At 34.9% G+C, this 15057-nt stretch overlaps 1 protein-coding gene across 1 annotated transcript; it reads right to left on the bottom strand.

The window, feature by feature from the left end:
* Positions 1 to 12740: 12740 nt before the first annotated feature.
* Positions 12741 to 13757, bottom strand: LOC128237859 (baculoviral IAP repeat-containing protein 7-B-like). The gene is made up of 3 exons (XM_052953439.1): positions 13746 to 13757; positions 13251 to 13440; positions 12741 to 13104 (listed from the first exon to the last, which is right to left on the bottom strand). Exons 1-3 carry the CDS (start codon positions 13755 to 13757, stop codon positions 12866 to 12868), a joined length of 441 nt encoding a protein of 146 aa, XP_052809399.1. The 3' UTR covers positions 12741 to 12865.
* Between the last annotated feature and the right edge of the window lie 1300 nt (positions 13758 to 15057).

The following is a 15057-nucleotide window of genomic DNA, read 5'->3' as shown; positions in this document are numbered from 1 at the left end:
TCCCCTACTGTACAGTAGCAAATATAAAATCCATCACAAAATCTTCGCCTAACTCTCATAAATGTGATTTAAAAATATGTTAATATTTAATCAACGTGTTTAACGATATTCATCTTTGAAACATTATTACAGTATCTTTATCCTCCATTCACAAACACGTGGACATGATATTGATAAGCAAAGTACATGCGTATATTTGATAAACGAACAAAAACAAGCAAACAGGTAGCAGGATGAAACAATATGAACAATATCATTCCTAATGCTTAGAACGTATACTTGATCAAAGATAATGTCATTCAAGACATGAGTTTTTAAACTATCATGAATTGCGTGAAGGGCTATACACTTTTGCAAAAAAATACCCCTTGCAATAGTATTTGGATATATTTACTTCTTATTTATCAATGTAAAGCTATCATTCAGTTATGGCAGGTGTTCAATGTAACTGAGCACAATTTAGTTTAAACATATTTTATTCAGTTCGTATATACAAAAATAACAGTACAGCAATAGTATGATGAAATGGATCGGAAAACAAGCAATGTAATTGCTTATATTAATTCCTTTCCATGTAGCAGTGTACAGTAACGAAATGCATAGAAAAGTCAGTGTATGATGTGAAGTGAACAGTTTGACGAAATATATTAGTTTAATAACTGTTCAAACTATTATTTACATTTAATTTGAATGTTTTGGAATAATAAGATAACTATTAAAAAGACAAACAAACAAAAAGAAAAAAACGCAAAAATATTCTGTCACACACACTGTCCCGATGAAAAGCGATCGATACACCAATGGGGTCGACTGTTAGGCATCAAAACGCTTTGATGCTGTAATGAATCTCTGGACTTTTAAAAACAAGCTTGAATTAGCATCAAGGGTAAGGCGATCATTACCGAAAAGAAGATTTTCTACAGTAGCAGCACAAGGTAAATCATGGATAAAACGGTTACGCATTAATTGATATCTAGGACACTGAGTGAGATAATGTGACACAGTTTCAACGGCGCCACAAGCACAATGGGGAGAAGGAATAATATTTCTTCTGTGAAGGTCATAATTTAATGAGCTACATCCTAATCGCAGACGAGCATGATTAACTTGGTGTTGTCTGTTTCCTACATTATACAGGAGTTGTGATTTCTTTGGTTTCGTGTTAAATTGTGATTTAAACTCGCTGAGAGTAGGTGCATGTCTGATATCTTCAGGAAGTGAGTTCCACTGGCGAATAGTCGAATAGTGAGCACAATTTAAGAGTGTAAACGAATTTCGTCACTGCTTTTAGCTACAGCTCCTAAACCCTGACAATAAGTGAACCGAGATAATGGCTCCTTTTCAAAGAATCATTTGAAATGGATGAATTCTGAAACAAAGAATGATTGTTGAGCTTATTTTTTTACGAAGTATTAAGTCAATATACAATGTTATAGAACATTTATAAATAATATCACTGACTTAGATATAATTGTTTAACCTATACTGGTAATAGGTTCGTGATAGTGCTATCATACATATATGTACCCATTTCATATGACAAGAAAAATAACATACCGTGAGTGATGGAAACGAAATAATAAAAATAAGCCACTTTTGCATAGGATAAAAGATACACATCGAAAGGTTTTTTTTCTTTAAATTTGAGTGATCAAATTAAGTTTGTCACTAAGTCAACATAGTTTAATGTACCTACTGACAATATAAGATGGTGTTCTCTAACCTATTCGATTAACTGAAAGACACAAATTGAGCCCACCAGGAAATGAAAATTAGTAAGTTATTCTTTTTAAAAGTATTTAATATTTTCGAGCATCTAGGACCAGAAGGCTTCAGAAAAGGATAAATAATTCGCAAATCTAACGCAGTTGTATTTAAGATCACTGTTTTAGATTGCACACAACGTCACAAGTGAAAACACCGATGTAATACTCGAAATCAGGTAACATCTTGCAATGTTATTTTCTTGAATAATCTACAATATTAAATTAATGAGCAATAATATCATGACATGTATATATCACAACTTTATTTCTCCCCAGCAGATGTTATACGGTGAAAGTCTCCAACTGGTGATTCCTCCAACTTTTGTGATCACCAACTTCTGTGAACTCCAATTGGTGGCTTTTATCTATAGAAATTGACTGTGGAATTCTCCAATTGGAATTTTCCCCAATTGGAGAGCCGTTTTTACAAAATCATAATTTTTGATTATTTATTAGATTTTAATTATGTTTATGAATCTAGTACTACAGACATACATAGAAATGTAATTTTCTGTTCCAAATTGTAATATTTGATTTTTTTCAAATTGCTGATTTTTTCCCCCGTTTCGGCTCATATGGAAAATTCTCCAATTGGAGTTTGCCAAAACCCCGCGGGGGACCTAAAATCCAATTGGTGGCCAACGGGAGAAATCAATATTGGAATTAAAATTTTCATATTTCTTAAAACTTTTTTTTTAATTTTGCTTAAAATATTTCTTATTTAATGGGCAAACTTTCTATGTGTCGCTTTTGAAGTTGATATCTAAGATAATAAAAAAACTAAGTTTGCAAGTAAACCGGATTTGCAAACTTATACCGGATGCTGTTATTTGTAAATAACACACACCGGTAAACGTATTCATTGGAATTTAAACTCCGTATCGTATGTCAATCATTCGCATAACAGGATATTGTTACAGGTATGAAGGTTTGAATTCCAAACGTTTTACATACCGACCTTAAAGTCACTGATACCATCATAAATATCAAGATACGTCAACATTTTAGTGAAATATTTAATCACTGTAGCTGAATGTCATTTTATGATCTACATAAACATCAATCTTATTTAACTTTTTTAAAGTGAATTATTTTCTGCCTTCGGAGGAATTTAAAATTCGAATACTTCCAGCAATTCTTAACGACTAAGCCTACTACTTAGAAATAGTAAGGTGATATGAATCTTAATGATTAAGAATGGGCGGAGTGAGCTAAGCGACTGACCGACTTAGAACCTCATTGGCTGATACATTGTCAATGCAAAATCTGACGCAGAGATTTTGTATCGGATAAGTGGCAGTGGATACTTTTTAAACACCAACGAAAGTTGAATGTTTAATGAATAAGCCTAGTACTGAATTATTGTATATTATTTCATTGGCTGTAAAACTAGATTGTATTCAAAATACAGTTGAAGGGCCGTTTCATTGACTGAAAAAGTCGATTGAATTCTTAGCATTGGTTAGTTGATAGTTAAGCATTAGACTATTGATGTATTTAGACAAACTTTAAACTGCGAGAATAACATTTTCCCATGTTACAAAATAAAGGCGTATATACATACATTTATATTTCAGAGTTTTAATATACCTGCACATAACTCTTTCGTAACAAATGAAAAACACTGTTTCAGCATACCTTCCCCATTCAATATTATAATTATATACAAGTGAACGTTAATTGATCGGTGCCATTAAATCATTTGCATTCCCACTAAACGCAGTTCCCACCACTAATCGGTGGTGCAAAAGAAAAAGAGTCGTGGACACATACGTGGTGCAGCTGTGCCTATTGTTCATTTGTACATACGTAAGTATGACTTATATTGCATCTGGTATTGTTAATGCATTGACATATACCGAAATTCGGAGAATATTGTACCGTTTATGAACATTTTTCATTTCCGATTAGAGGAGGAGCTGGCGTTAAGTAAGCGTGCAACTGCCTTTCAGCCGGTAGGGAACGGACGCTCCAACCGCTAAGTAATTTTGACACTGATGCCGTTGTAATTAGGCGGGGTTTTGACTCGGCCCAGAGCCATCATTCCCAGCGGAATTACTGCACCTCAGTTTGAAACGGCTGCTGCTGTTAAGGTATGACGTCACCATTGCGTCATATGTACTTCCGTTGTGTGGAAAATTCTCAATAAAAAATAATGTTTTTATGACTGATGGACATGTTTTCACATGCTCAATACACAGTAAATCAAAAATATCATTATTCCTGAAACTTTTATACATTGAGTATCTATTATTGCTTGATTTATCATTTAAAATAGAGATTTAAGCATAAACTGCTGCCCTATAGTTGAAAGGTCATTTTGGAAGAACTGTCATGGCAGACTGTGCAATTTTTAGAGTTTGTTTTTCAAGTGGAGAGATTTTTCTTAGGAATAACTTGACCCCCCTTTTTTATTGGCTTAAAAGGTAATTAAAAGCTTGTACTTTAAGAATATATATGTTTATCATAGTCTGCATTCGCTCGAAATGCCTTTAAATGTTGTCTAAAAATAATCATTTCACATTGAATTATAGAGGAAATGACAATGGTGGTGTGTAACCTTATGTATCTTTGCAATTGTGTTACAATGCCAGGCAATGGGCCGTGATCTCTAAGCTCTGGGGCTATTGACCAAAAGCATCAACTCCATCATTCGGAATTTCTGCGAGCGAAAGTATGGACTCATCTCGGCAAAGATGACCTTTCAAAGTGTTTTGCAATAAAAAGCTAAAGACAACATACTAACGACGTTCATTTCTGTATATTGGTGTATACGGCGAAAGGAAATCATTCATTAATATGGCTACATAAAAACATATTTTGTTTACTGGTACACACTTATATTCTACCGCCATAACATGTATCACATGTTTGTATTTATATTTAATTTAATAACTCAATATAATAATTATTCGAAGTATTCTATGAATTCATTTAGCTAGGCTTCAATATATCAACTTCTAGCTGGTTGTAAATGATACTTTCAAACTGATAGTGACACAGAAATGGCATGTACAATATGACTATATCAGAAAAGGTCCCAGATTTATATGTGTAGGACCAAAATAAAAAATCATTTAGGTCACACCAAAATTAAACTTCTTTCGTCGGATTTAGCAAATGCGAAAAATATTGCGTGTGGTGGTTATTTTTCACGCGACCGCTATTATTTTACACCAAAGTATTCCGATGAAAAAATCAGTCCGAGTATATTGGTTAAATATATATATATATATAAAGTTTTTGTTAAGCAGTGTTAGGTCTAATAACGCATAAAAGTTTTAATATGCCTCAGATATTTTCAGCAAACCTACCACAGTTTTAGTACTGCTTGGGGTGTTCTCATAAAACTACACTAAATAGGAGAACGCGGACATGGTTGTTCGGGATTTTCAATCTAAAAACTAGTTATTACAGTTGTTAAATGTTTCGGCCGCTTTCATTTTTAAAACAAATTAACAAATGGTATTTGTTTTTAATTTCGCCCGCTCGCTCCATTTTTTTTCTTTGGTCAAAATCGTCGAACAAAAGTAATTGGTGTGGACTTATAGTCTATTGACAACTGTTACAGAGTCATTATTGTTATTCCTCTTCTTCCTACTGTATACGGCCAATCTCAATTATTTTGACATTGGTTTCACAAGTAAAGCAGAAAACAAAGTAAAAGTGAGAAGTATGTACAGTTAAGACTTTAATAGAAAGGTATGACTTAGAAAGAGTTTGTGGCAACTGCGGCCCTTAAGACGTCAACTGTGTCAATTGACCATGAACGTTATAGACCCTGGTGGGTAACGCTGAATGTTTGTTGTACACTGTTTTAGATTGTTTTAATCTGGAATACGTGGGATGGACTGTGTATTAACCTCTTTGAAGTGGCAGCCAAGGCTTTGGGCAATGTAGTTTGTAGTCATACTTGGATACTTAGGACATGCCATCTCTGGGCTTGATGTTTCAATCTCAAGCTGATTCACAACGACATGGGATAGAACCGTTCATTGAAAGAAACGATAGGAATTTCATCTCCATTGATTCCTTTGGACACAATGAAATATATAGGACCGTGGTACTTGTTTGAAGATGTCCCGAGTCATCTCAGACAGGCAGCACAGAATGTGCAAAGAAACATTCATACTGCTACTTTATGTTTCCTCAGTCTTCATTAAAAATAGTGTTAAACATAAAACCACAGTTCCTTTTTATATCATTTAACATTGCATTACGAAACCCTTACTTTAACTATGAGCCGTATATTTTCATATATACACCACTTTATTTGTATTTTTACTTAGAATGCAACATACATGTTGTTACATGAATTGTGAAGTTAAAACGGCGTCAAAAAACCCATAAAGTCGAGCAAAAACTATATTGTCGCATTAACAAATTAAGTTAAATCAACATGTACTATCTTTATCATCAGAACTTACTAGTTCGCCATATTCATTATAAAAGTCATTATCATCACTATCTCTTGCGTTTGCAAGTTGTGCATTGACGAGGCCCACGATGGCGTTGCCTCTAAGAGTTTGAGAAGCATATTCATTACTGTTGTCTTCACCTTTGTACAGGCTTCTTTTCTTTCGGGGATTAAAAAAATGTGAAATGTTAAAAATTGATCCATCGGTAATTGATGAAAAGTCCCCCATGTATCTTATACCTTGTAAATTAATGTTATACAAAATGAATTAGTAAATCCGCATTAGTTAAACAAAGGGAGGTAGCTCGTAGTTTGGTGTGTCAGTTCTGATTTTGTTACCTCACTTGAATAAATTGTCATGTCCGTTAGTGCATAAAATCTTACATATAGTTAAATATGACAACAATCGTCGTTAATACAACTTAGCGTTTAAAGATGACCCCATGACTGATCAGAATTTACCACGATAAGTTTTCATTGACTGATTTGACCAACATTTAATGCTGAAATGTTGTCGTGGTAAGTTTTCAACGATTAAGAGACCAGACTATTGTTTTTTTTCAAAAGGTGTCTTTTGTTTTGAAAGAAATATTTTGGCTATTGTTGGCAAAGTTTCACAGTTTAATGCATTTATATATATAGTGCGAAGTATATCCAGAGAGTTTAACAGAAAAATATAAATTACCAGATGGCACAAGGGAGTCTGTAGTACGTTCAAGTCATTGGTGGTTCTCGAGAAGAATGACAGTTTGTGGTGTTCTGTTTTGGATCGTCGTATCTAGTATTCGTGATTTGGACTGTGACTTGACTTTCTTGTTGAAGGAATGAGTTATTTGGCTAAATTGATTGAGCCATGTTTGTGACACATTAACGGCTGCTGTACCAATTATTCCAAAATCAGACGGGTTTTCAATGTAATGCTTCCAGGAATTGAATGTCTCCTATCACGTATGGGTCCAACATGACACTTGTCTATTTCACTGATGGTCGTACTAGGCTGAGGTGATGTATAGATTTTGTCTCAGGTAACTGATGATCTTGTTTTCTTACTTAGGATTTGACATTCTGCGTGTGAAATTCAACTTCCCATTATTGTTCAACTTTTGAAGTTCGTCTATGTTTGTTGTTATAATCTGTAGTTAGAATTACATCGACATGGGATGGAGAATGTTTTCATGGAAAGTAATCCAAATAATTACTCTTTTGGAACATTATTTCCCGCGATACAATTTGAAACGTTTAAAAAAAGGGAATTATCGGGCCGTGGTTCTTCTTTGAAGATGTTCCAAGTCATAGGAGAAGGTTGATCATTATAATTTAAAAAAATCTTTTTAGCTTTTGAATTGATTGAAGTGAATTTTTTATTGTAAAACATAAAAAAGATATCATATTTCAAATATCATTTAACATTCAAACAAAATGTTTACATAAGTAGATCCTTACTATTCCCTTTGTGCGTATTATTAATAACTAATTGCAATACCAATTCAAAATAATGTGAGTTGCAAAATGAATTGTCAACCTTTATCTAAGACAAAACAACCATTTGTAGTGTCCAATAGAGATGTAAAACTATTTATACTGTCACTGAACACAATCACTTTTCACTATTAAAGCATGCTTTATTCAACACATTCACCATAGTCATTTTCAACACCATTTCTTTTGTTTGCAAATTGTGCCTTGATCAGGTCCATAATGGACTTGCGGCAGACTGGGCAGATGTCCAGGGCAGGAGCACACTGCGGACAACTTACCATGTGACCACATACGAGGAAGGTAAGGTCCGCGCGATTTTCCAGGCATATTTTACAGTCGAGTAATGCTTTTTAAGTCTATCATTCTCAATAACAAGACTTGGAAGGTCTTTACATGAAAAGAAAACAGCCATAAAGCGTGATCATTTTGAAACACTGGTACATCATAAGTTTTTTAAAACAATCTTGATTTATGTGAGTGGGTTCTTTGGAAGAATAATTATGTACAATACGGTTAACAAACGCTAGTATTATCGTAAGCGATATTATTCCTTTCAATTGATAATTCATTTCAATATAAACAGAGCACGCACGCATGCACGCACGCTCGCACACACACAACTTATCAAGTTTGTGCAGTAGTACCTTCGACATCTGTATGGTCTGAAGATGTGGATGGTGAGCATGAATCGGATATATCGACATTCAAAGCAAGGTCTGGGTCGTCTTCCATTTCCATCAAAATTGACACCAAATCAGATCCTTTAAATTTGGATGAAGCCACTAAAATAAATTGTTTTTAAACGTAACTTTCGGTCGGCGCAATATTCAAAGCACGAATTCATTAGTGACATTTAATCTAGAATAATCAAACTTTATTATGGTCATGTCTGCACAGGTATCATGATCAATTTACGGAAACTCTAACTAAAAAAACAACAACATTTATTCTACTGCATTAACACACTTCACGTAGATGGCCCGTACAAAAAGGCATTTACCGTTTCGCTCCCGAAATACACAAGCTGCAATTCTTATGTTCTCCTCAGAATATCCGAACTCAGCAGCAGCTTGTATGGCTTCTTCTTATTGTTGCTGTGCCGAGTTGTCCGACGATGAGAATTTAACTTAAGAAAACGAAAGTACAACATGTAAAATTCAAAATTGATGTATAAGCTGGTGTATGAAGAAAGGTGTGAAGGTATAACGTCAATCTTGAACTAAATATCGTATGCCACTTACAAATTGCTTTTGGTCATTGACATAAAAAGCAGTCTCTCTGAATCTTTTCATTTTACCAACATATATGTGTTTTTTTACAGAGACAAGCCAATATTTGCATTAGGTCTTTGTTCTGACATGTGTTCGGGGTTTTCGCCAGTCTCAACACAGTAGATGTAGGTTTTGCCCTTGGTTATGAGGACGTGTTGGCAGGTAGCATTTGGCGTGCTGCTCCATCGGGCCGTCCCCTGTTACCCAAAAAATGGTAAAATACTGAGCTGGTCCGTGTTCTTTACATTACTTTATCACTAGCGTTGGGTTGAGGAAGTGAGGGCCCTACTCACTTCTCCCTTAAATTTACGTTTAGTTTCAATTTCATAGTCAGGCCACTCTAATAGCCCGAGTTTCGAACCCGGTAACGTACTGAGTAAAGTACCAAATAACATACGGAATTGCGTACCGGGTAACGTACTGGGTAACGTACGAAGTTATTGACCGAAAAATGGACCTAGTAACCAACCAATTGGATGACATACGTCTTAAATCAGAAAAGGCACCAGACTTTTAAAGGACCAAAGTTCGTTCGTCGGACTAGTTTTCACATTTTTTCACAGAAAAATTACCAAATAAATTTATATGTTTTTTAAACAAAATATTGAAAACAAAACTGAGTCAAAATATTTCGCCGCATTTTGATGATAATACCCGTTCTCGTGAATCAGCGTTGCGTCAAACACCGCAAAAATGTTATCGTGTATGAGTGGATAACTTAATCAATAATGGAAATGAGTGGATTGTGAGGTTTTGTAAATACAACACTTAGAAGGGAGAACTAGGTTCAAAATATGGTAAACCGTTCAGTGGGTATCAATTTTCATTAGTATACATCAACTATATTCTCAATGCAAAGTTCCCATACGGTATCGTCAAATATCAGTTCTGTTAAAAATTACTTTCGAGATGAAGAAATTTTACTACATTTACCTTAAAATACTGTCACCGGTACGAAAAAAAAACAGGGAGATTAACGATGACCGCGCGCATTCGCATTCATTGATTTTTTTCTCAGATGAAAACAGAGTCTTTTTGGTTTTGAACGTTATTTAGTATTAACAAAGTAATCCCCTTAAATTGTTTTGGTAAAGTGAAGTGATGGCGTGATAGTAAAATTCTAAACTTTCCGCTTGTTCATTTTTTCCTGTCGATTTGTGTTCATTGTCTAAAGCCAACCGAAATATAGTTATTTACCATATCGACAAGGCATATATACTTTTCTCATAGAACGTAACCTGTTCGTCAAAACCATCGTAGATACTGTACAAAAATCTTCAAATACTGGTTGTGATTATATTTAAACATATCACATACATCGTCGGAATGTTTTCTCTTAGTGTGCAATATTTCATTCAGGTACATTTATTTTGCTTTATGTAGTTATAACTTTACTTAGGTGAGGTAAAGCAAGACGTCAGAAGCCAATGACGTCAAATGACATAGACATATCAGACAAGCCTCATGACGTTTTGTGCAAAATAATATTCAAACTGTTTTTTATATGTTTCCCAACCAAAGTCTTTATTTTTATTATTATTATTTTTTTATATATAATACGAGAAATTGAACAACAAAGTTCATATCATTTGTATTTTCAAATTATTTTCGCACCATTGCAGTTGCACGCATCATAAATATACTTTGACTATAATATTGTTTTAAACTGTATGACACAACATGAATTGTCAATTTTTGTCGTGAATCATAAAATCATTATATTGTGTTTATTTGTACAAAACTATTTATACTTAGCAACACAGTTTGTCACCAATAGGACACTTAACGTTCAGTACTTGTATCATGTACCACATTCACCATAGTCATTATCAACATCATTTCTTTAGTTTGCAAATTGTGCCTTGACCAGGCCCATGATGGACTTGCGGCAGACTGGACAGAGGTCTAGGGCGGGAGCACACTGAGGGCAGCTCACAATGTGTCCACACGGGAGAAAGATAACGTCCGCGCGATTGTCCAGGCATATTTTACAGTTGAATGATGCTTTAAGTCTTTCGTTTTCAAGAACCAGATTTTGAAGTTCGTCAACTGAAAAGAAAACAGTCTTAAAGAGTGATTTATCTACAGCACTTCATGCATCAAGAGTATTAAAATAACAATTTCACTCTGAGTGAGATTGTTTATTGACAGTGTAGGTGAAAGAACAAAGTTAACGACTCCTAGAACAATCGTAAGCGGTATCCTACGTTTCAATTGACATGTCATTTAAGCACACACGCACGCACGCACGCACGCACGCGCGCACACGCACTCGCACACGCACACACACACACGTGCCATTTATTCTGCTGTCACAACTTTTGTCTTAGATATCTAGTAGTACCTCCGACACCTGCGTTGTCTGAGGGCGTCGTTTGTGAACATGAATCATAAACATTGGCACTCAAAGCAAAATCAGGGTCGTCTTCCATTTCCATCAAAATTGATACCAAATCAGCACCTTTAAACTTTGAGGAGGCTCCTGAAATAAAAGGATTCTATCCGATACCTGCGCTCATTATCATAAAGTCACAAAGGAAAATTCAAATGTAAACTAATCAAATTTTGTAAAGGTATTACACATGCCAATTTACAGAAATTCTAAATAAAACGATATTTACTAGGGATGCAAACCAATGGCAAAATTGATATTCGAATATTCAATACTTCTTTCGATCGAATATTCGAATATTCAATTACCAAAATTAATTCGCTAAAGTCATAGCCGGGACCTTTTTACACTTTTTTATCGTAGCCTGTACCCGCGACGAACTCAGATTCCCCAAATTAGCCTCTGAAATTCCCCATTTTCAGAAAAAATCCCAACAAAAAGCAATACATTTAGAACAAATAAAACACAAAATTAATAATATCAATTCCACTGCACTCATATTTGTAAGCAATGCGAAATTAGATCGGCGAAGATCGTAAATTTCCTGTTTGATGACGTTATACGCGTAATACGAGGGTCGTTCCATAGGACGTATTAATCTTTACTAAATATAACTATGGAAAAACAAACCAAATCGAGAACCAATAAAATAATAAAAAGGAAACAAACGTGGATTTTAACTAATCTTTTGTACAACAATGCACAAACGTTCTATCGAAACACGGAAAACAGTTTATAGCAGGTACATGTAACTAGCACATGTCTTGCATATCATCATGTCGATTTAATGTATAGTGCACAGCTTAAATGGCAGTCCAGCAAACAAATTTGATGTGAAGGCCGACTCCTAAAATCCTTAATTGGCATGGTCAAATAAATTTACCGAATATAATTAAAATTTGTTTGATATTCAGTTATTGTAAAACGGGGAATGTTTATAGTACCCGACGATATGCCCCTAATTGACATATGACGCGTGTATAGTGTATTTTCATTACATTCACGTCTCTGTTATTAGGGGCCAATCGTTGTAAAAACAAGACAAACAAACTTTATACACAACAACACAGTTGTAGGCAAAGGATTTATTGTTCAATGTATTCAAGAAAAAAACACATTTATAAACGACTATACGAATACCGATTTTGACATTCGAATACCAAACGTTTAATCGGATATCCATTTACAGAAATTCTAAATAAATACGATATTTACCCTTCTACAAAAAACCTTAGGTAGAAGGCCCCGTACAAACAAGGCATTTACCATTTCGTTCCAGAAATATACCCGCTGCAATTTTAATGTTCTGCTCGGAATATCCGAACTCAGCAGCTGCTTGCAAGTCTTCTTCTTGTTGCAATGTCAAGTCATCCGGCGATGATTGTTTAATCTAAAAAAAACAAAAGACTGTAAAGTTGATGTTGTTAACCAAACTGCTCTTCCGGAATTTATTTATTGTCTTTTATAAACGAAATATCTTCTGTCACTAACTTAGTGCTTTAGGTCATTGACGTACATAAGAAAGCAGTCTCTCTGAGATTTACCACAATCTAAGATGATATTTACAAAGGCTGGCAATACTTGCATTAGGTCTTCTTGCTGACATTTGTTCGGGGTTTTCGCCAGCCTCGACACTGTGGATGTAATGTTTGCCCTTGCAAATAAGGACATATTGGCAGGTCGGATACCACTTGGCATGCTGCTCCATCGGGTCGTCTCCCGGCTCCCAGTTCAGGAGACCACCGCCGCAATGGTAGCAACGCACACTGTCTCCAACACCTGGTAAAGACAATAAGTTCTAATGGAAATTGTTTTTGTCTTGCTTTATAACTTAACGACTTTCTTTTCATCGGAATCCTTGGAAGGTACAACCTTTGTTTAAATCCAGAAATATGCAGACTGAACCGAACACAAAATCCTTATACCTGTATATACGAGTCCGGCGGCCACCAAGTCTTCAACTTTGACGGGCGAAGTGTCAGGCCACGGCGTCGAGGCCTCAGTATATGACTCATGTCTTTTCGAAGGAAGTGCATATTGCTGAAACTTTGGTTTTATGGTGCTGATTCCAACTGAGGCGGGTGTGGGTTTGGCAGTGTCATGCTTCTGTTTGCTCTAAGTGGCCATAAATGATTATGGAGCATCAAAATATGTAGTTTCCGTATTTCTCTCTTGTATCTGTCATTGGAGGACGTTTCTTGCTACAACAGCAAACATAACACTGTACCATTTCAATGTACATTCTTTAAATGGCACTAGAACTTTACAGACCTCGGGAAAACGTCAAACTTTGAACGAATGTTTATCAGACTTTTTTCATATAAATTAATAGGCACCTTTTTGCGCTACTGCAATTGTAGTAGAAATGTCGTTTATTCCGACACAATGATTGATAAATGATTAACACTGATTGTATGTACATTGAGTGACATAATCGAAGCATCAAATCATTAAATTGCTATTACATTTTAATGGCCTTAAAAGTGTCGGTGTATTTGTACTCAAACTACTTCACTCTAAAATATATTCGAATCAAGTCTAAAAAAACTGATTAAGTATTTTAAGCAACATTAAGCTCCCTGTGAAAAAAACACACTGTTAACTTATATTTGAGTTCATTTATAGCAAATCGCATTGAATATAAGCTTCACATTTTTAATCCATGTGACTGACTTTCAGCAATGCGTTATACCCTTTTATCACTAGCGGATCAAGTGAGAGGTTTACCCCCCCCCCGCATTTTAAAAAATGAGAGAATAGAAATAAAAAAACGTCTAAAATGCACCATTTTGGAGTTGAAATTGTTAAAAATGTCGATTCGGTATGCCAAATAAATTTCGGTTCGGAGAGCGCAATTCAAAAGATTACGCCCTACAGATCTACCCTCTAATCCTGGATCCGCCCCTGCTTAAACATGAGTGCATATTTCACCAGCTTTGTGGAAGAATGTTATAAACAGGCACGTTTACCAAAACTATATTTGTAGACATCATATAAATATTGGAATCCCAAGGGAATTTAACGCCTGATTGAATAGAAGCCTTCAATACTCACCTAGTGAAAACGCGTTATAATTAATCTAAAGCAGTTCGAACATATTCTATTAACTCTTACAGAATTAGTTACGCTCGCTCAGCTCTTTATAATTTATATTTTATAAAAACATTGTATTTATATACTTTAGCTAATACTAAAGGTATTTGGTTATCTTTATATTTATAGGGGGAGCGTCTGTTACTACGATCGAAGAGTTTACTGGATTATTGCGCAATAAATTTGGACTAAATGACGCATATTCCCATATACCTATTTTTAGGGAACTATTGATGTTTTAATCCAGCTCAAAGGCATCTATGGGATTAAGCATTTGGTTGTTTAAAACAACCGAAGGGGTAGAGAAATTTGTCAAAATCCCTGGGATCGGAGTTATTCGAAAAATAACTTTATAATAATTTGAGAAAAATGTCTTGTCACTCTGGAATTGCAATCAAACCAATTTAAATAAATAAACATATGCCAACATTTAAATAAAACGTGAAATTGACTGAATTAGGTATCCTTTTAAATATCTATTTGCCTTAAAAGTAAAACATGTACGCGTTCGAAAGCAATTAGGACCCTTTCTGATTCAAAACACGTGACATTCGAGCCTTTGCTATGTGACCATTCCCTTCACAGGTAAAATATGCGTAAAATTATCTAAAAAAAAAAGATTGCAGTATCTCTCAAAAT

The sequence above is a fragment of the Mya arenaria genome, chromosome 6 (assembly GCF_026914265.1).
Source record: "Mya arenaria isolate MELC-2E11 chromosome 6, ASM2691426v1".
Taxonomy (NCBI): domain Eukaryota; kingdom Metazoa; phylum Mollusca; class Bivalvia; order Myida; family Myidae; genus Mya; species Mya arenaria.
The sequence above is the reverse complement of the archived record's forward strand: the minus strand, read 5'-3'. Positions and strand labels throughout refer to the sequence as shown.